The sequence below is a fragment of the Xenopus tropicalis genome, chromosome 1 (genome assembly GCF_000004195.4).
Source record: "Xenopus tropicalis strain Nigerian chromosome 1, UCB_Xtro_10.0, whole genome shotgun sequence".
In the NCBI taxonomy this organism is placed as follows: domain Eukaryota; kingdom Metazoa; phylum Chordata; class Amphibia; order Anura; family Pipidae; genus Xenopus; species Xenopus tropicalis.
The window spans coordinates 189,894,655-189,916,057 of NC_030677.2; the positions used below are offsets into that span (position 1 = coordinate 189,894,655).

The window sequence follows — 21,403 nt, forward strand, 5'->3', positions numbered from 1 at the left end:
AGCACAGGAAGTGAAAGTGTTAGTCAGCGCTTCTGGTCCTCCTGTTTCATAGAGATCTGAGTTCTGTGTCATCATAAGAGAATAGTAAACAAACCCATGATGCACAATTGTTTTTGCAGGGTTATTCTTCCCATTGGTACCTGGTGTAAAATTTTGTACATGATTGGCATTGGGAAGCAGATTTGGGAACAAAGCAGAGGGCAGCCTATGGGTGAAACATGGACGTCTATTTACATGCACTTCACTTTAAGCCTAATGAATCAGGGCAAAATGAAGTGCATCTGGGCACAAAGTGCAGAAGGTCGGAGCGATGTATAGAATGCCGGCTCAGTGCAGATATTAAATCAGCTGCTCCCAGATGCCTAAACACTTAAACACAAGTATTGTGTACTCTCCTATTCTTACTCCCCTGCATATGGGATTGTGAATTGGGACCTACAACTATAGTTTAGCCCCTGTCTAGGCAACCCCATACAAATTCCAAACTTTTATAGGGAAAAGCCTCCATAACAAAATGAATGCGGCATTGTGTGAGGTCACACAACAATGGCACTATTTGTCGTACACATTTATGCCATGACACTCTTTGCCCTTCTCTTTAGCTACACTCAGAACCAGTGCGTCCAACCTTCTCTTCAGAATCACACACAAACCTGCTTATTAATGCAGAGGAACCCTTGTGCCACCTCTCCAAGGGAAGGTGGCAGTAACTCCAACATTCCCCTGCATCGAAAAGGAATGCTTGTGGGATTTAGAAGAAGAAAAGCCGGACACAGTGGGGCAGAGCACAACTACAACTATAGAGAAGTGCAAGAAAATCCTTTGGGCAATTTCATGGTTCCCTCTGCAGGCTGTGTCAATGGGCCCAGCAAATCACACTAAATCCATAGTGGTGAAGACAGACGAGGCAATTCATTGCTGCAACTTTTAAAACTGGCAAATGTGGTGACTAAAAATCCAGTCACGCTGACTAATCGCGGCAACAATACCTTCACTCAAACATGTACAAGACAGCGCACAAGTTGGCACGACTTTTTAGCATGGTGATTAGTCGCCGCAACTGGATTTTTAAAATCATAGCAATAAATCGCCCCCTTATCTGTGTCCAATTTGTCAAAACACTTTCCTACTATTATTCTTGAATTGTGGAAACAAATGCTTCATTGTGGCTAAAAAGTCATGGTGTTTTGTCTCCAAAATTCCACTTTGCACACTGCAATTGTGGGATAAATGAGTGCATTTTACTGGAGACAGTCTCATGTAGCCCTCCTGTAACCAGTTCAATCCCTTTCCAGCTTTTCATGAGTTCATTTTGCTACTCATAAGAGTGACTATCATCCTAGGATAGGCATGACAAGAACCCACTCCACCCTCAACTGCTTGCTTTGTTTACTTTCATTACTAGAGGGGGTTCATATTACCAGAGGATTAACACTTCCTAACCCCCCCTCCCCGAACAAGTTTTCACTGGATACCAAAATATCATGGCACTACTGTAGGACAGCTAAACCAGTCATTGGTGGAAAGATTAATGGCCTGTAGCAGCTACACAGCAGATTAGCAGCACAGGAATAGTGCAACAAATTTAGAAAGGGATTTTTTTGGTTTGTCAGTTCATTTTGGAATATTTATATCCTATTGCGCCAGCACCCTTAACCAATGTCTACTGATAATTACATTTTATGGAAATAGTCCTTATATCAAATGCCCCCAAATTATATTATAATTCTGTGCCATTTTGTGGAAGGCAAATACCATCTTTTCTCCGGCATGCATACAGGCACATTGTTCTATTTGCCATATTTCTGAAAATGTCTAGTTGAGAAAACAATCCCACCTTAACTGACCTTCGAGTTGAGCTCTCAGGTGTGTAGAGAGCAAATAGACATTCTTGAAAATCTCAACCTACTTGACCCCCATCTGTCACTGCTCCAGGCCCCATAGTTTAGGAGCTACTTCTTTAAGGTTCTCTGGTTTCCACCCGCAGTTTAAAAATATACTGGTTGGTTAATGGCTCCTCATGAAACTGAGCCACCGGAGCAAGTACTGGTTTTTGTGGTTAACCCTTCAGCTTCCATTGGCCCGGTTGTCCAGAGCACATTTTCCATATATCTGAAGGAAATGCAGGAATGTAGGATCTCTGTATCTGGCACTGTATCTGTCAGTGATTTAGATTCTACAAGGGTAAAAATGCTTTATAAAAAGCAAGTGGCATTTATTAAAGAATGATAAGACTATTTTGCTGGGAACCTGAGGAAGCAGGGAGGAGGGAGCAAAAAGTCTAAAACATCTTTATAGCAGAAATTTATTATGCATATATTATAAATATTTGAAAAAGTTGCTATAAATACAAGAATCCAAATCCCCCTTTAGAAGCCAAATTATCTCAAGAAGAAATGACTGACTGGCTTCATACTGCAATGTCACCAATCTCATGGTCCTTTTGCTATGTATAGTAAAGCAGCATTCAATATTTAATGAAATGGATGGTTTCCCAATTTAAAGTTAATGTAAAAATCCATTTTTTCCCTCTGCTAATATAAAAGTTTTTTGTTTTAATGTTCACATCTTTCATCTTTTGTCTGCTTTGATGTTCTGAAATAGGTCACATATCAAGGGAGGTACAGTGATTAAGGAACGTCCTCCGGATTCCCAGAAGCTGAGTCTGGAGATTCTTTTTAAATCTAGTTTCTTCTTCTCCTCATACATAAAACGGCATAGAAGTGAATAGTGCATCAAAGCCAGACATATATATAAAGGCAGATACAGAAAGCATATGCTTGACTCTTAATGAAATTTTATTGTCCTAATGTTACTGATCATTCAAGTAGGGATAAACCCTCCCAAGAGGTTTACTCTTACTTATGGCAATTGCGAGTAGCCCTGCTCCTGAAAGTACTGGCTCAGCAGGCACACTGCAGAATTTCCTTTATCATAAATGAAAAGCAGAATACAAGGATCCAGAGAGTTTGGATTTCTTCTATAGATCACAAGCACTGATGCGCAACTTTTTTATCGACTAATTTCAAGAACAATTTACAAACAAACAGGACATGGCCACCGGCACTGTAGTTTCCCCACGATAACTGTTAGCCTTAGAAAACAGATATGTTAAGGCCAGGTTAATCTAGATCAGTTACAAGTAGTTCTACCCTATGGGAAGTAATTAAAGCTATTATAGTTATGTTCAAGTAGTTCAGTTACAACATCACCTTGGTGCCCTTGTAAGACCTCTTGATGCATTGTGCTTTATACATAGTTAGGTTGGTCTTACTTATTGACCTTGGTTGGGATGCTATTGGTAGATAGTGCTGGTAGGACCAAGGCTCAATTAATTAACCACTGACTGGTAGAAGCCTTATAGAAGAAGGGAAAATATGAACAATTTTCCTCTTTTTGATGCTTTTCTAATTCCAAGGCTTTTATACAGGGTTCTATACCTAACACCATGCATTTCATCTACAATGTTTTTGTACAAAACAGCATGTATAACAGCTCTTTAACTGTCCTAATCCCTTGTTTCCTTATATTTCCTACTGGGTTGGGTTTTTCCTGCTGCTTTGTTGTATAAACCTCTATATACAGAGTGCATCAACTGGCCTATTGGGGGTTTTGCATACAGTATGTATGTATGGATTTATTTATGTATAACTTTATTTATAAAGTGCCACAAGGTTATGCAGTGCTGTGCAATCTTACAAAATACAAATTACACACAGGAAGGACAAGTGTTATAATAAATAAATACATAAATAAATATATATAAATGCACAGGGAATAAGTGCCATGTGGTATGAGACACAGTAGGAAGGAGGGCCCTGCCCTGTACAATCTAAGTGGTTTGGTTCAATACAGGCACAAATTGGAAGGTATGTGTCTAATGCCCCTGGTTAGAGAATGGTGTGCACTGAAGATCATGGGGAAGTGAATATGGCAGACCTAGAGGAAGGAACTGTTTTCCCTATTTCAAAAAGTTGCTGTTCAGGTTGGCTTACACTTCTTTTAGCTATATTAGCTATCTATATGTCTGGTGATCCTGTTTAAGTGCACAAGTGCTTGCTGTGTATTATTAGCTAGATCTGCTTTTGGGGGTGCAAATAAGGGCAACTAATCAGGGCCTTCACTTAGTTGAGTCTTGCAGAACAGCAGTTGACAGTAGGTAGAGTTGTGGCTAGCAGGTCGTGCTTATAAGAACAACTCCAACTAGGCTTTTTTAGCCTCCAGGCTCATGTAGAATCTTACTATCAGCCCTTTGATAGATCTGTTGTTTTGGTACTTACATCCTTAAATCTGAAGGGGAAATCTTCTGGGGCAGGGACTGTGCAAATACAGTGTGTGTCTTGTAAGAGTATTACATTTATCAAATCCATTTATACTATAGTCATGTGCATTAAAGGCACATCCCCATATGTAATAAAAGGCACTAAGTTTGTCCAGGGCAGTAACAAATAGCAACTAATGATGAAAGATGTTTACTTTTAAATGGTGACAAATAAATCCTACATGCTGATTGGTTGCTATGGGTTACTTGTCATGGGCAAGCATAGTGCCTTTTATGACATAATCCCCTCTGATTCCTGGAATATTTCATTAACAAGTTGCTCTCTGTTACATATTGCATTCTGATACTTCTCCCAGCATATGTTGTGAGCAGTATTGCTAATGAGTGAAGCGGTCAACTTGATTTAGAATTGCATCTAACTGCTGCTCCCATGATTATATCAATCAGCTCAAATGATAATACAGGAAAGCAATCTTGTTCATAAATGCTCTGTGCCTGATTACCCCAAGGAATTCCCAAGCACCTAGTCACTATTAAAGCACCTTTTCATAGGCTGAGGATAATGATGGTTTAGGGAGGTTTAGCTTTCCCAAAAAGGTACCATCTGCCATGTATGAGTATATAGTTATAAATTGTTCCATGGAAAGCCAACTATTGCTAGCCTCCCTAACTCCTTTCTGTTATTCCCAGACCCTAAGTACTTTGGTTACTTCTAGTTTTAGTTGAAGGTGTGATATTTTTAATTTAATAGTAGAGGGACTTCAAACAAGGCAGAGTTGAAGGCACTGTGAAGCGATGGGTTCTGGGACTTGAGGTCCCCCTGCTTTCCAGACAATCTGTGATCATGTACTGTAGAAAGCAGGGGGACTATAAGTCCCAGAATCCATCACAATTTTCCAGCAGACTTGAGTACAAGCACTCAGCTCTGCAGGAAATTGTGATGCATTCTGGGACTTATAGTCCCCCTGCTTTCTACAGTGGAATATCACAGGTTCTCTGAAAAACAGGGGGTCATCAAGTCCCAAAATCCATCACTTTACAGTGAAACAAGATTAGGTAGGGATTGCAAGCAACTGTGAGCCAAAGGGGAATAGGGAGACAGGGTTTCATGGTTTCCTTTCACTCTGTGGGATCAGAGATGTTCTCTTCATACTGATACAATGTAAGTACAGGTATAGGACGCATTATCCAGAATGCTCGGGACCAAGGGTATTCCGGATAAGGGGTCTTTCCATAATTTGGATCTCCATACCTTAAGTCTGCTAAAAAATTAATAAAACATTAATTAAGCCCAATAGGATTGTTTTGCATACAATAAGGATTATTTATATCTTAGTTGGGACCAATTACAAGGTTCTGTTTTATTTATACATCAAAAAAGGAAATCAGTTTTAAAATTCTGAATTATTTGCTTATAATGGAGTCTATGGGAGACAGGCTTTCCGTAATTCGGAGCTTTCTGGATACCGGGTTTCCGGAAAAGGGGTCCGATACCTGTAATTCAAAATTCATCATGGATATTGAAGCAAATAATCATTGTTTGTCCATACATAGCCAGATGGTCAGGCAATTTGGTTGATTTGGAGTATACTGCTGGGCAATTCTGACCATAGTCATTTAGCCCAAGCATCAGTAGCTAAAAGGGCGGAAAGATAGATTCTGTTGATATAACTGACTCAGTGCGGGTAAACTCCTATATATCTTTAACATATCAATTATTACTCTTCAGGGGCAGCATAATACTCCTTTTTCTTTAAGGGCTGTATCTATTTTTTATGTTCTCCTGTCCCCCTGTAAAGTTCTGTGCATTACACTGAACCATAATTTATTTGTAAAAGAACTGCTGACAAGGCAATTGAAGTATTTCCTGAACGGTTCTTAATACTTGGAAATGACTTTAGAAACAAGTCACACACATCTTTCTGAGAGGTCTCTCCAACAAACTCACCACTGTTCTGCTTGCGCTGCATTACTTAAAGGTTTATTCTTCTTGGCATTGCTTTGCTTTTGAAGTTTACTGGCTTTATTGTATGAAAGTGTGATCCTGTAGTGCACATTGCTTGTACATCATGAAGGAACGCCCAGTGACCTAGCAGATGCCACTATGGTCTAATGAATTCAGGCCTTTGAGCTTCAGCCATGGCCTTTGTTTGGCTTATTACCCTTTGGAGATGTTACTGAGGGAACATTAGTTAGAATTCCTTAATACTTCTTAGAACATGACATTGTTTTTACGAGCTCCTTATTTCTCAGTGTGTTGGGTATTTTTACTTATTCCCTATTCTCAGGGCTGTGCATAGTGTAGGACAGGGGCATGTGGCACAGTATCATATTGTATGGGGGGGACCCTATATTTACTCTGTGGCCCTCCAGCTACTATTTAACAACAAGTTTCAACACAGTCTTTTTCTATTGGAGAATTCTGGAACTTGTAGTTCAACAACAACAGGAGAGTAGGAAGTTGAACAATTTCTATAATCAAATGCTTATTTATTTCATAAAGTCACATCTTGCTGGTAACTAATAAAAGATCTGAGGAGCCATAGAGTGGCAACTTCAATTTTGAGGGAATTCCAAATTTTGGAGCCCAGGGCAGTTTATTTGCTAATAACTCCCTATGCTTATAAAAACAGAACTGAGAGAAAGAGGTCACTATTAATTGTTTTTGAGCTGGACCCTTTTACCTCCTGCCACCAATAGCTATTGACTTGTAGTGTCAGTGTAGGGGAAGATCTGTAGGTAGAGCAGAAGAAGGCCTATAAGTAGCCAGTACACATGTACCTGGGGATATCCAGGGACTCTGTAAATGGAGTCACCAGCATTTCCGCTTATCAGGGCCACTAATTTTATTTATTTGGGATCAAATACAAGGTATTGTTTTATTATTATTATAGAGAAAAGGAAAGCAATTGGAAAAATTTAATTATATAATTAAAATGAAGTCTATAGGAGAAGGCTTTCCCGTAATTAGAAACTTTCTGGTAACAGGTTTTTTGGATCCCATACCTTTACTGCAAAAGAGCTAACAACTGTTGCACAAGATTTTCTGCTCTGGTTGGCCCTCTCTGGTCAATTTGTGCCTACATTGCTCCAGGTCCCCCCATGCAAAAAATACATCTTTGTTGCATGTACTGCAACTACTACCTGCCTCTCCTATGCTCCCTGCCGCTCCCTCTCAGGTAGGGGACAGCTAGACCCTGTGGTTCAGGCCCCCCTGTAATTACACCACTGTCTGGTGCACCTCTCTCTGCGCTCCCCTAAACCAACCCTATCTGCATTGCTCTGGCGTATGTTCCTCTGTTTCTTTCTTTTAATTTATATTTTAAAATCTCCCATCTGGTGCTGATTTATAACAGAGGCTGAAAGTGCCAACTCTACCCACAAGTTTTCTGCAGAATTGTGCTTGGTAAAGAGGAATGCTGGCATAGAATTAGGATGCATCTCATTACAGGGTGTGAGGAAACCTAGGGAGATTCCTTTTGCTATGAAGAGTTCCCTTTGCAGTCACCTAGACCTGCCCCCACTCCCAATGACATTAGAACATGCATCTCGCCTTGCTAGCCTATGTCCCCTGTTAGCTACATGTTAATGGATAATAATTAGCAGGCCTATGGGACCCTGTGATTAGCCAGCCTGAGATATAATAGCAGCTGAGACAAGGCTAAACCTTCAGCTAAGCCAATAATATCCTATCCTCATTGAAGATCCTGAAAACAAAACAAGGGCAAATGTACTATACATTCCACACACTTTTATTTTGACTATAGAAATAAAAAGGGTATACACAAAATGAAGGTATGGTGGTCCTTAAAAGAAAACCATACCCTTAGAACGAATACTTAACCAACTAGGCTTGACACCTGTCTGTTTTTGACACGGACAGTTTTTCAAGGGACTGTCCAGGTCAAAACCTTCTGCCTGGTTTTCAACATTCAGAAAACTGGGCAGAACCCCTCCAAATTGCATTCTACAGCCCAATAACACCCCCCCCCCCCCATTGTGTGATGACATCGCTGGTTTGTGTTATGATGTCAGCAACACATGGCACTGATGTCATCACATGCACCCTTTTATCTGGGTTTAAAACCCAGCAAAGGTGGCAACCTTATAACCAACAGACAATTTATATCATATTAAGTGGCCTATTAAAGAATCTTACCAAACTGGGATATATATATACCAGTAAATATTGCCCTTTTACATTGCATACCTTGAGCCGCCATTTAGTGATGAGCTGTGTGCTCCCTCAGAGATTAGCTGACAGGAAATAATGCAGCTCTGACTGTAACAGGAAGTAGTGTGGGAGTAAAAGGCAGAACTTTAGCGCGGCAAATATTCTGGCACAAAAATATCCGCCGCGATAACCTGCAGTAAATCATAGACAATTTTAGTGCGGTTTAACTGACACCTTTGTCTATTAATTGGGTGAGATGACCTAACATGTATGTGTGCTCTTGGTTTGTTTGGGTGCACTGTGAATGGTATGATCCCAGGGGGGAGGCCTTTAGTACTTAAAATGGCAATTTTCTATTTTTGTACCCAATGGCATATACTACTAAAAATGTATTTTCATGAAAATAGTTTATTTAAATCAGGGTTTTACACACAAGCTTTTTCAAACAATACATTTTATACATTGTTCTGGGGTATAGTTTTTCTTTAAGTGATCAATTGGGAATACTGGCCCTAAAAGTTATTATAATTCCCCTCAGTATACAGGTATGGGACCCGTTATCCAGAATGCTTGGGACCTGGGGTTCTCCAGATAAGGGGTCTTTCTGTAATTCGGATCGCCTACCTTAAGGGCTGTGGCAGATGGGGTGACTAGTCGCCCGTGACAAATCTCCCTTGTCGTGGGCGACTAATCTCCCTGAAATACCATCCCACCGGCGAGTTGCCTTGAGAGGAAACTTTGCGTTTTCGGGGAAATCGCTGCAACGCGTATGTCATCCCACCGGCGATTTACATATTTGTTGGTGGGATGGTATTTTGGGGAGATTAGTTGCCCGCGACAAGGGAGATTTGTCACGGGCGACCAGTCTCCCCGTCTGCCACAGCCCTTAGTCTGCTAAAAAAATAATTTGTTCGATCGTTTTGTCTCCAGTAAGGATTAACTATATCTTAGTTGGGATCAAAACAAGGTACTGTTTTATTATTACAGAGAAAAAGGAAAGCATTTTTAAAAATTTTAATTACTTGCTTATAATGGAGTCTATGGGAGATGGCCTTTCCGTAATTTCCGAACTTTCTGGATAATGGGTTTCCGGATATGGGTCCGATACCTGTACCTGAAATACTGATAAACAGAGTGAAGGGGCAGGTAAGAGCAGCAACATCTCACACTGCTGTGCATTGACCACTGCTATGCTGTGCAGCACCCAGGGTGCGAGGAAGATACTGAGAAAGATTTTTAGGGAGTTCTAGTTCAACAACAGTAAATGATGTCATTTGACCCACTTTAGATCCCCTCCTCAACTCCCCCCCTGCTACTTCCCTAGCTAAAACTTAAAGAATTCCCCTGCATCCATTCGTATATGCAGTAAAATTAACGCACCAGAAAATGTAGTAGACAGTGGGAAAAATAAATGAATACAAATTTTAAGCGACAATAAAAATCGACTGCTGGAAACAGTACAGGTCAGACATGAAACACATCAGACATTAAAAAGTTGAAATGTGGCTACTAGGCGTGCCCTGCTTTCCCTTTCAATGCTGAGACTTGCTGCATGGCAGGGAGTGATTTTATTCTCTCTGTAAAGTGGACACAGGGATGCATTGTGTAGGGAGAGCCCACCTAGAGGACCCCCTTGATGCAAGCTCATCCTCTGTCAGGCAGCACTGACTGCAGACTGGAGCCGATTCTGCTGCAGAGCAAAAAGAGTGACACAGAGTCTGGGAGAGTCCAGAGAGGAGCCGCTGGGAGCCAAGCCTATGCACAAGCCAGGGCTTTACCTGGATACACATTTGTCTGTCTGTCCTTCTGGCTGTTCCATCTGATCAACAGGAGGGGACTCCCAAGTCTAAGGACTTGCAAAAGGGAGGGAAGCTGAGCATGAATGGGACTGTCACATTTCAATATACAAACAAAAAATCCCATATTTCCTTCTGTGCAAATTTCCTTGGAAGACACTGCTATGGCTGTCACCTACGTAAAGCTGCTCCTGCACCACTAGTTTAGTCATTTTATTGCAGGGGAGTAGCCAGCCTTTTATGAGGAGCAGCGTCACTCATGCACTGGAACCTGAGAGCACCTTGCAATATTATGGCTGCTTACTATCAACCAGGAACCTTAAGGAAAGCGAATATGTTCCACTGCTACGCACTCAGCTGAGAAAGACTGAACAATGAGATAAATAGAAGCACTAAGGTTCAGAACCCCTCAGCTAATTATAGCAATAGTACCACTTGGTACCATTTAAGGAAGGCACTGCCTATGGGCACAGAAGGTTGTGTGTTTTGTGATGAGGAGGACACCAAATTCTGAGGGCAGGATGGCACTGCATGTTCAAGTTGTGCATTTTCCCGAGAACTCCTCTGAAGGCTGGATAACCCGAGGCACTAATGTGACTAACAAAACATATTCTCCCCACATGGAGCTTTAATACCGCAGCTTAGCTTTGCTAACTTTTTCCAGATATTGTATTTTTTTTCCCTTCCCTTCTCTTTTCTGTTTTTTTTTCTTTCTCTGTTCCTTTTGTGCATCTAATTTACCAACACCGTGGCATAAATGGATGGACCCACGCCTGTGAAACACTGTGATAATGTGCCCGGCACATCCTGGGCATTGCTGGGCTCATGGAACACGTTAGCTGCAACAGACCGTGACATTGGCAGCTATGCCGAGACATTTTGGATTACCCCCATTGTAAAGAAGAAGGAACAGCTGGGAAGTTAATGTTGTGGACCCTGCGAAAATGATGCACGTCAATAATTTTCCATTTCGGAGACATTCTTGGATATGGTAAGCAATCAATATCGTTTGCAGTTGGCAAATTAAAAAAAAAGCTCACGTCTGGTAAATGAAATGTCAGCTTTTGTATTACAGAGGTGCTGTATTGACTTGCCCTTAACTCTTTCATAGCAGCCTGGTTTAGTTTCTCGGTGTAACAGTTACTAAAGGGAATTCATTACAGGTGAACTGTACAGAGTTCAGCCCCTTCAGCAGTTACCATATGGGAGGTGTGTGGTTCTTTATCATCTGATAAACAGTTATTGCAATAGTGGCACACAGGAAAAGGAGGGGCATTTCCATACTCCATTAATACATCAGCCATGAAAAGGGCTACTGAATAGCAGTACAGTACAGGATAGGGGGACAGAAGGGGTCATTTACTTCACACAAACGCAGCATGCAAATTGGATGCAATCTCTATGTTTTTACCCGCAATGCACATGTTGGGCAAATTGAACACAATTTCCATAAATACCTTCCTGTCCAGATGACATCAAAATGACCTCTAAAGACAGTTCTTTATACTTAAGTGCACTGCATCTGTTAACAGAACTGTCCGGTTTATACAAATTTTGTCTCCCAAAGTGTCTTTTGGGAGATCTGGGGTGCACAAAATTTTTATAAACCGGAAATGACATCACCAGAAGTGATGTCACAGCACGTGACTCGCCTGAAGCACTGATCGTCCCGCTGCACATGCACACATTGCTCCTTTGACGCCACCGAATGTTTCTGCACATGCGCACACTAGATTTTTTGCAGGGAAGCTAGAAAATCAGGGGAGTGAGGTAGAAAGTGGAGGGAGACAAAAACCGGGTTATTCCCACGAAAATGGGGGGTAGGTTTGACAGGTCTGTATTAAGGTGGCGGTAGTTCCAGGGTTCCCCTGCGTCAATAGATGCACTTGCACAGGGCCACTTTAACAAATGGCCAAAAGGGGCATTTGTCAAGGGCCTACCAGCATAGGGGGCCTATTAGCACACCTTTCATCTGCAGATAGGGGCTGCAGAGATGGCACTCCGCTCATTTTAATTATCTGAATTAGGTCTACCATACGTTTATTTTTATTTCTTTGTATTTTTCCTTGTAGCCTTACCATTTTGTTATTTATTTGTTTCCAAGGCTGTTGGTCCAGGGCAGTACAACTGGGCATCATGTTTACTTTAGTAAGCACAGGCCATTTCTTTACTGCCTGCCTTATATACTATATTGATCTTCACGTGCTTGAGGGATATTCCATCACTAATTTCTTGCAGCAGTAGGGGCCCACCAATGAAATTTACCCAGGGCCCACTGGTACCTGCACTTGTACAACGGTGAGACAATGGCAGTGCCACTACAGCCAATTATACTGAGATGCAAGGAGCAGCTGTGGACACATGTGCCTTTAATAAATATCAAATGGCAAAAATTAAAGACACACTTTATTTGGAAATTTTGCCATATATTAAATGATGCCAAGGAGGTGCTTTTCCAATTTATGAAGAAGCCTGGGGCTCATTGATAGAGGGGATTGGCACCCTCATAAACCAGATCCAAGAAAATTCACTGGCACACAAGGCAGTCACAGCAGGGTGATCCCTTGCATCAATCTGCTTGAAAAATGTTGCATTAAAGGTTCATTTAACAAATTGCAACTGTGTTTTTAACCGTAAATGACCCTTAAAGTTTCTCAATTGGCAAGCATGCATACTATACCACTGTGAGCTTAAAGGCACAATTTCACTCTGTGCACCATAGGCTGTCACACACTGTCCTGTCGGATACACCCAGGGACACATTCACCTAAAAACAGAATCATCACTTGCTGGGATGTTACAGCCAGTTCTGTCAGGCACAGAAGTTATTGGCTACTTGAAATTCAGATTGTTGCAGCCATTCGCTTTGTGCCTCCCTGGGGCATCAGCACTGACAATGAAGGAGTTTTGGTTCATCTGCCAGCAAGCTCCCTATCTGCTTTCTCCTGAATAGACCTTCTGTCTTCTAAACAGACATTCTCTACGATGAGTCTCTGAAGTAATGAATCTGTTATTACGCAAATAGTTTTCACATTTGTAGAGATATCTTTATGAATTGTGATTTATTTAAAACATTCAAAAATATGTTTGCAGCAAATTGAACAATTATAGTAAATGCAGGGCAATGATGCATGCCCTTCAATAAATGATGACATAATCTATCTCAAACTGTCTGTATGTGTTAAAAGGGAGCTATGTCAAGGTGTTTACATGGAGCTGGACATGGGCAAGTGAGTTACTATAAAGAAATAGCAAAGAAATCCAGATAAATGTTGTTTTTTTGATCAGAGGTATGTAACCTATTGTCATATCTACGCAGTTTGACTGGAGAGGATTGGGAACTCGCTGTTGAAAAGAGAGAGAGAGAATTGGAGTAGGGGACCTACTTTACTTAAGGTGCACGTTCACATGTGAAGATTTACTCGTTTGGCAAGGTCGGCAAATGAGCGGATCTTTCCCCAATATACTTACCTTGAGGGGAGAGATAATGGATTGATCTGATCATTCCATTCAGTCCAAACGATAAGAATACATTGATGCAGACCATCAGGACAAGGACCACATTAACGCGATGATGCGTTTGTTGCCATGAAGGCAGTTTTATAGTAGCCAGTATATATATATATATATATATATATATATATATATATAATATAGCCAATTTTCAGGCAGATATTGGTGGGATATCTGAAGGCAACATACAAGGGCAGATAAGCTGCCAGACTGTCGGCAGCTTTTATCGATCTCTGTATGGTCGCTTTACTGTGTAAGAGCCATGGCCCTGATGCTCATTAGTGTTAGTAGCTGTTCTGAGATACTACTGATACTTTGTAGCTACTTGCAATTACCTCTTGTCTTACGTTTTGCAGAGAGAGGCAAAAGCTGTACAGAGCAACTGGTTTCTGCAGTTTTTTTAAACTGCCAACAAAACAATTGTTGATAAAGGTTAAGTTGGAGTCACAGGCATTGCACCCCTTTATATCAACCTTGTACAGTATTCCTAGAAAATAAGTATGAGCATGCCATTCCAAGTGAGGGAGGGATGTGACCACACCTAGGCCCTAGAGCCTGATGGAACACCATAGACAGGAGAAAGAATCAGTTACATCAGCATAATGGGAATTCAATGGCTGCATTAGGGGCTAGTCCCTTCCATGGAAGCACAAGCCTCCTTATCTGATTTCTCCAGTACTGACTAAAGCTGGGCAGGCTGCATATTGCATCATCTTCATATAACTAAGTCAGGGCAAACCTAATGGTCTTCTTCATTAAGTGCATTATATTACTGACTTGGCCCCACAGTGTATTGCTCTATAAGATTTTGTTTTTTTTGTGTCCACAGCTTTTTTTGGGGCTTCTACATTTTCAGGGCTTGTTTTCAAGCATATGTATATCCTATGGAAGAGTGATTTTGTGTGTTTGTGTTTGGAAGCCGTACGATATGACAAGTAATTCAGTATAATATACAGACTAGAAGGGCTCATCAGATCACTTGCTGTAGCAGTTAGCTCATGGTAATAATTTGCCTCAGAACTGCCAAAAAAAAGATTTTTTTATGCAGAATGCTTGGGACCTGGGGATTTCCACATAAGGGGAAATGCATTTCTTCTTTTCTAGAATTCATTTCTTTATATCCCATATCCCTTCTCTTCTTCATGATATGCCATACCCTCTTCCCTTCTTGCTATTCCATACCCTTTTCCCTTCTTTTAATACCCCATTCCATTTTCCCTTCTTCATGATATCCCATATCCTTATCCCTTCTTCTTGCTATCCCATATCCTTTTCCATTCTTCTTGCTATTCCATGCCCTTTTCCCTTCTTCTCAATATTTCATGTCGTTTTACCTTCTTTTTGAGATTGCATACCATTTTTCCATTCTTCTTGATATCCCATACCCTTTTCTTCATGATATTCATACCGTATTCTCCTCTTTTTGATATCCCATGTCCCTTTCCCTTCTTCTTGATATGATATCCCATACCATTCTTCCTTCTTCGTGATAACCCATACCCTTTTCCCTTCTTTTTGTTATTCTGTACCCTTTTCCCTTCATCTTAAATATCCCATACCATTTTCCCTTCTACTTGATATCCCATACTGATTTCCCTTCTTTTTGAAATCCCATACCCTTTCCCCTTTTTGTTATCTCTCATACCCTCTTATCTGCTTCTTGCTATCCCATTCTTTTTGATATTCAATACCCCTTTCCCTACCCCAGGGTACAGGCTAGGGGCAAGGAGAACTGTAAACGCCAATGTAACTGAAGTACTATTTATAGCACCTTATTAACCAAATGAGTCAAAATGACTTTGACACCTTTGTACACTAATGGGTTAAAGTTTTTGCATAGGTGATATTAACCATTCTCTTGCCAGATGCTTCTGATAGGTATTTCAATACAATCCATTGTAGTTCAATCAAGTGTCCTTCAGAGGATTATATTCATTCCCCTGTTTTCAACCAGGAATGATTGAATATTGACTTGCTGTTTAGTTTAGTCTTTAAGAAATTAGGTTATCAATATTTCAACTTTGCAATTCCTTTCAGCCGCGTGCCCACCAGCCTACCATATTTAGTAGCTTTTTACTCCTTTCATCTACATGCAGCGAGTTAAGGCAAACTCTACAGTATGTCTTTCTGGAGCAAAATTACATCGAAAAAAAGGGGCTAGAATGTGATTGTAGATAGGTGGCCAGTTGGTACAGTGATGTTTGTAGCCCCAGCTACACCTCTAATGGTTTGTATATTCATTCAGTGTTGCTATGTAAAAAGAGAGACTAAAAAAGCACGTTTGCTGCAAACTGCTGGGGAAGTCTGTGCAAATGCACTAACTTTATAACCACTAGGGGTGCTATTCATTGCTTTCAGTGTTTTTGCCAAGACAATAAGCCTTATTTATAAATGTCAATATACATGGAAAAGGGATGTTCTTTATCATTATAAGCATTATGAGCTTTCTATTTAAAGGAAGTGAAGGAAAGATAAATTATCTGTTAAACGCTGCATTTTTCCCTCTTTAGCATGTCTCTGATTCCTTCCGTTTGTCTCTGTGGCTTTGGGGATAATGACCTGTTTAATCTCATTTTGCATGTCTGCCTAATTGAACCGAATGGCAACCTGGCTAAGATCCATGGAGCAAGCTTATTTTAAGAGATTAATATATATGGATTGAAGGAATATGAAGACCGTAGGGGAAATGCTCCTAATAGCTCTTTCTTTATAGCGGTAAATTGAGGATAAATGGATATAAATTGGCATAATCACAACATATATCACTTGCTACCTTCGTTAACCCATTTTCCTACTCGTCCCTAATAATTGATTAAAGCTGGGCTCCATCCTCTTTAACTGTATAAAACACTTAAGAAGTTAAGTTGTCTTTCCTGAGTAAAGAATGTCCCTTCGTATTACAGTTAGTGGAACCGAACAGAATGAAAGTTAATACTTTACTGGATGAGAGAAGAAAGCCCCAGTGCCATTATATTGCAGTTCTGTTCCAGCCAATTTGTTTCATAAATGACGCTACACCCTGTCAGTCATGTGACTGTGAATTGGAACCTATGGGTGTGCTGCAATATAAAGCCCAAAAAATAAATATATACAGGATCATAAATGGGTCAAATGGCATAACTAGAGATTACTGAACCCCTACAGCACCATAATTGTGGGATAATATCCCCAAACCTTCAAAAAATTCAGGGGGGTTACAGTCAAACAAACAGAGAACTATAGAGCACTGGTGCCTTGCTTCTCTGGTCCCAGGTTCGATTCCTTCCAAGTCATCTGCAAAGAGTCTGAGGGGGTCATTTATAAAAAAAAAAAAAAATGTCATTTATAAACAGTGGGCAAATTTGCACCTGGGCAGTAACTCATGGCAACCAATCAGATGATTGGTTTCAATGTTCAACCTACAGCTGGCTGAATAAAATCTAACAACTGATCGTTGCTATAGGTTACTTCCCAGGTGCAAATTAGCCCGGTGTTTCTAAATAAGCCCCTGTATGTTATTCCCATGCCTTTGGAAGTTTCCTTTGGGTTTCCAGTTTCTTCCCAAGCATAATTTAGGTAACCTATTGTTTCTCCTACTCCCATGTAACTGAAGGAGTCATGAATCGGGTGAGCCGGACTTGGATTTTTACTATTGAGTGCTGTTATCATATCTACCATTAGGTGGGGAACGGGAGTATTTTTAGAAATACAGATATCAGGGAGTTGCTATCTTGCTACCATCCCATTCTGCTGGGGAGGAACAGAAGGGGGGTAATTTCACTCTAACCTGCAGCACAGTTTATCAGAGCACAAGTCACATGGCTGAGGGCACCTGGAAAACTAAGAATATGGTTAGCCCCACGTCAAATTAAATGTAAAGATTCAGTTGGGGGTGTGCTATTAACTGATGCGTTTTGAAAAAACATGTTTTACCTGAAATAATCCCTTTAAAAACAGGGTAAAGATCAGAGCTCCTTAGTGTTCTCTTTATAATCATGGCTTTCTGTTCCCCTAACTGGTACCTATATAAACACTCCACTCCAGTGCCCTAATTGCCGATTGTGTTTCAGGTTTTCCAGATAAAGAGGAGTAAATTATCCAGGGAGGGAGGGGAATCCAGGTAGGGAAAATTGAGTAACAATTATCTCTTCTTCCCGCAATTGCTTCAAGGAATTGGGATCTGGTGTAAAATGAAAGTACTTTCGGTTTCTCTGTTCTGCATTGTTTAGGGCAACATATATGAAAAATAAGAATCTCTTTTAAAACAAAAGTAAAATACCTGATTGGTTCCCTTCCTAGTGATGTGGTAATGGCAGATTCTGTTAATGCCTTTAAGAGGGGCCTGGATGAGTTCTTGAACAAGCAGAATATCCAAGGCTATTGTGATACTAATATCTACAGTTAGTATTAGTGGTTGTATATATAGTTTATGTATGTGAGTGTATAGATTGGTTAGTATAGGTTGTGGGTGCTGGGTTTACTTGGATGGGTTGAACTTGATGGACTTTTTTCAACCCTATGTAACTATGAAAGTGATTGTTTCTGATCCCTAGCCCCACAGGAGCACATCTGTATTACTGGGCAAGAGCAAAACATAGCAGAGTTCTATCTTTGCATAACATAGATTTGATGGTTATAATGTTCCTCTAATGGAATTAATTGGCAGAGATATGAAAGGTTAATGCAAATGAAGAGAGATGGCAGCACCTCCAAGTGATTCTAATGCGCCTTGGCGCTGTGATGGAAGCACGCATGGCTGTTTGCCTTCCTGCGTTAGGGCTGATCCCAGTCATTACATGTCAGAGAGCAAGGAGGCCGGCGAGCCACTGCCGCTAGAATGATCTGCAATCAGGATCTGTGAATTTACGTGAGGAATGAACTTTGGCATTCTGATTAATCATCTCTAGTTTACTGTAAATAATGTCTGAACTTTGCAGCCAACAGCCATTTATATGTGCTGATAAGAACTGAACTGGAAATGCCTGACATACCCTTAGCGCTGATTAATTCCCTTGGCATTGATAATAAAGGTGGTTCTGTTGTGTACTTAAAGGTGCTACTATTTATTCAGGTTTATATAGCAATGGCTGCTCTATTCCAAATAAACCCCACATATAATATACACCTCCTTGCCTTATAAGCGGGAGCCATAGCAGGCAAGGAAATGTATGAGGGTTCCAGTAACTTATGTTATACTACTTCTCATTATCTCCCTTTAAACATTCTGGAGGTTGGGGGTCAGGTTGTAAGAATAGATTCAACATGTAATACATGTATGTACCTTCTATCAGAGACGGTTTAAGTATGTTATTTTTGCATTCCATGCCATACAAACACAACATAGAGATATTATGTTAAATAATATGAATAGGGGCAGGGGTAAGGGCATAAGTGGCAGAGATAGCTATTATCCATTTTGGGGGGGTGGGGGTAAGATTAAGGTAGAGTTGATTGCAAAACCAGATTTAATTATTTGGATCCAATAGTAAATGGCTGGATTGCCCTTACCTGCTGATACATTGAGGTGCAGCTACTGCCACTTGGTGGTCATGACCTGCTAAAGCATTATTCTATAGTTATTCTAAAATTCTACAAATGTTTTCATCTGTAGATGACAGACAGTCACCATTTAGTGGGCTGGTGGGGGAGTTGTTTGGACCTCTAAATGCCAGGGCCTATTTTGAATACCAGTCCGGGCCTGATCTAATTGCAGGGAATTGAGGGCCATGTCATCAGACCATTTTTTAAAATACACCGTTTTATGTTCTTGTTTATTTGAATTATATTTTATTAAGTACTGCACATTCTATATGTTCTTATCACAGGCAGCGCACAGAGGTAGTGTCTCTATCACATTCCACATATTTGGTGTTCGTTTGGATTGCTCTTTGTTGTTAGCCTCTTCCCTTTGATTATCTAAAAGATCCCAGATTTAGATTCTCTATCCCTGCCACTAAGCTCTTTAGATTCCATTCCATTTTCATGTCAGGGTATTATCAAAATTCTGAATCAGGAATCACATTGACAGTCTATTTCAGACATTTTATCTCAAAAAAAGATAAAAGAAGATTAAAGAAGAATAAATGCCTCTTCAAATCAACAGTTATTCCACAAATGGCATATGTTGTAGAACTCCTCTAGTCTTCCCGCAGAAAGAATATACAGAATTAGGTACATCGCTTGCAGTACCACTTTCCAAGTCTGTTGCAAGAAAACACCATCACTGCTATGAAGCAGCCTAATTCTGCACCTTTATGTTGTGGCTGTGACAATTGTGTTACAATAAAAAATATTACACCAGCACACCCTTACCTCCTCCAACAGGTTAACTACTTGGTGCACAGCCCAGAGAGTCGGCAATCGCAGCAAAATCCAGTAGAAATTATTTCAGCCGGCACAACAAGTAAAGTGCAAGCGGGGCAAAATGTGTTACAGCCAATACAGTCAATTTTTGGTTCCATTACAGATTAATCAGTTGTCTTTTCAGTAGGAACAGTGAATTGCTACAACCACAAAACTTCTACTATGTAGAAAAATTGGGATCCAAGCATGAGAAATGTAACTAAATAAAGGGAAACCTTTTGGACCCCCCTGGGCCCTTTATCAAACCTTTTATAAAGTAATTTCACCATGGACATTGTGGTGTTGTATGGAAATGTAGTCACATGCCTCTGTTGTGTGCTCCATCCAATGTAGTTTCCCTGGTGGCCCGTAACTGTAGCCCAATGGAATTTTATTCCTACTGCACAGTTTTGCTCTTGACTTGCATGTTTATATTCAGAAGACAGCGAATACAAGTGCCACTATACCAGTCTTTGCAGGTTGTTCTCATTGACCAAAAATGTTCATTACATACTGTGCCAAAATGTAGGTCGCAAGAGGTAAAACCTGCCTTACAAACACTGCTCTGAATGACTGCACAGAGTCTGACAACTGATAGATTTGCTGATAAATGACCTAACTGAGGACATGCCTGAACAGTGTAAAAGAATCCCTCCATTAAGCTTTATACAAACACTCATGCACCATTTGATGTCATCGAATACAAAGCTCTGTTAATAATTGTCATTTTTGCTATTTGGTTTTCTTCCTGCGTAACCCAAACACAGCCTTGGCATTTCAGTTAAGGCAGAAATACACACAGAGAAAATAAAAGGAAAGGCAAACCAAGGTAAAGGATGGGGTCCCAGCTTGGGAAAAAAATTAACCCTTTAATTATCTATAACCAGTCAGTCTTACTGACAGAGGTCCATGCTGGTAGGATCCTGGTAGTCAACAATAGCAGCATGACCACAGGTTTTATTTACATGATGTTTAAAAAACAGGATCAGACCTACTACAACACCACAGGATATCCTGGAAATCAAGAGATATATTACAGGTATTGGACTCCTTATCCGGAAACCTATTATCAAGAAAGTTCTGAATTACGGAAAGGCCATCTCCGATAGACTCCATTTTAATCAAATAATTCACATTTTTTCTCTGTAATAATAAAACAGTACTTGTACTTGATCCCAACTAAGATATAATTACCCCTTATTGGGGGCAGAACAGTCCTATTGGGTTTATTTCATGGTTAAATGATTCCCTTTTCTCTGTAATAATAAAACAGTACCTGTACTTGATCCCAACTAAGATATAATTACCCCTTATTGG

General features: G+C 40.4%; 1 protein-coding gene across 3 annotated transcripts in view; it reads left to right on the forward strand.

The window, feature by feature from the left end:
• pde4d (phosphodiesterase 4D) overlaps positions 1-21,403 on the forward strand; it is a 446,323-nt gene that overhangs the window by 154,665 nt on the left and 270,255 nt on the right. The window contains exon 1 of one of the 3 annotated variants that reach the window (XM_004910348.4): positions 10,201-11,243. The exons of the other annotated variants lie outside the window; for them this stretch is intronic. Coding sequence (XP_004910405.1) covers positions 11,197-11,243 — 47 coding nt within the window. The 5' untranslated portion in view covers positions 10,201-11,196. Of the gene's footprint in view, positions 1-10,200; positions 11,244-21,403 lie in introns of those variants that run through there. 3 annotated transcript variants of the gene reach the window in all.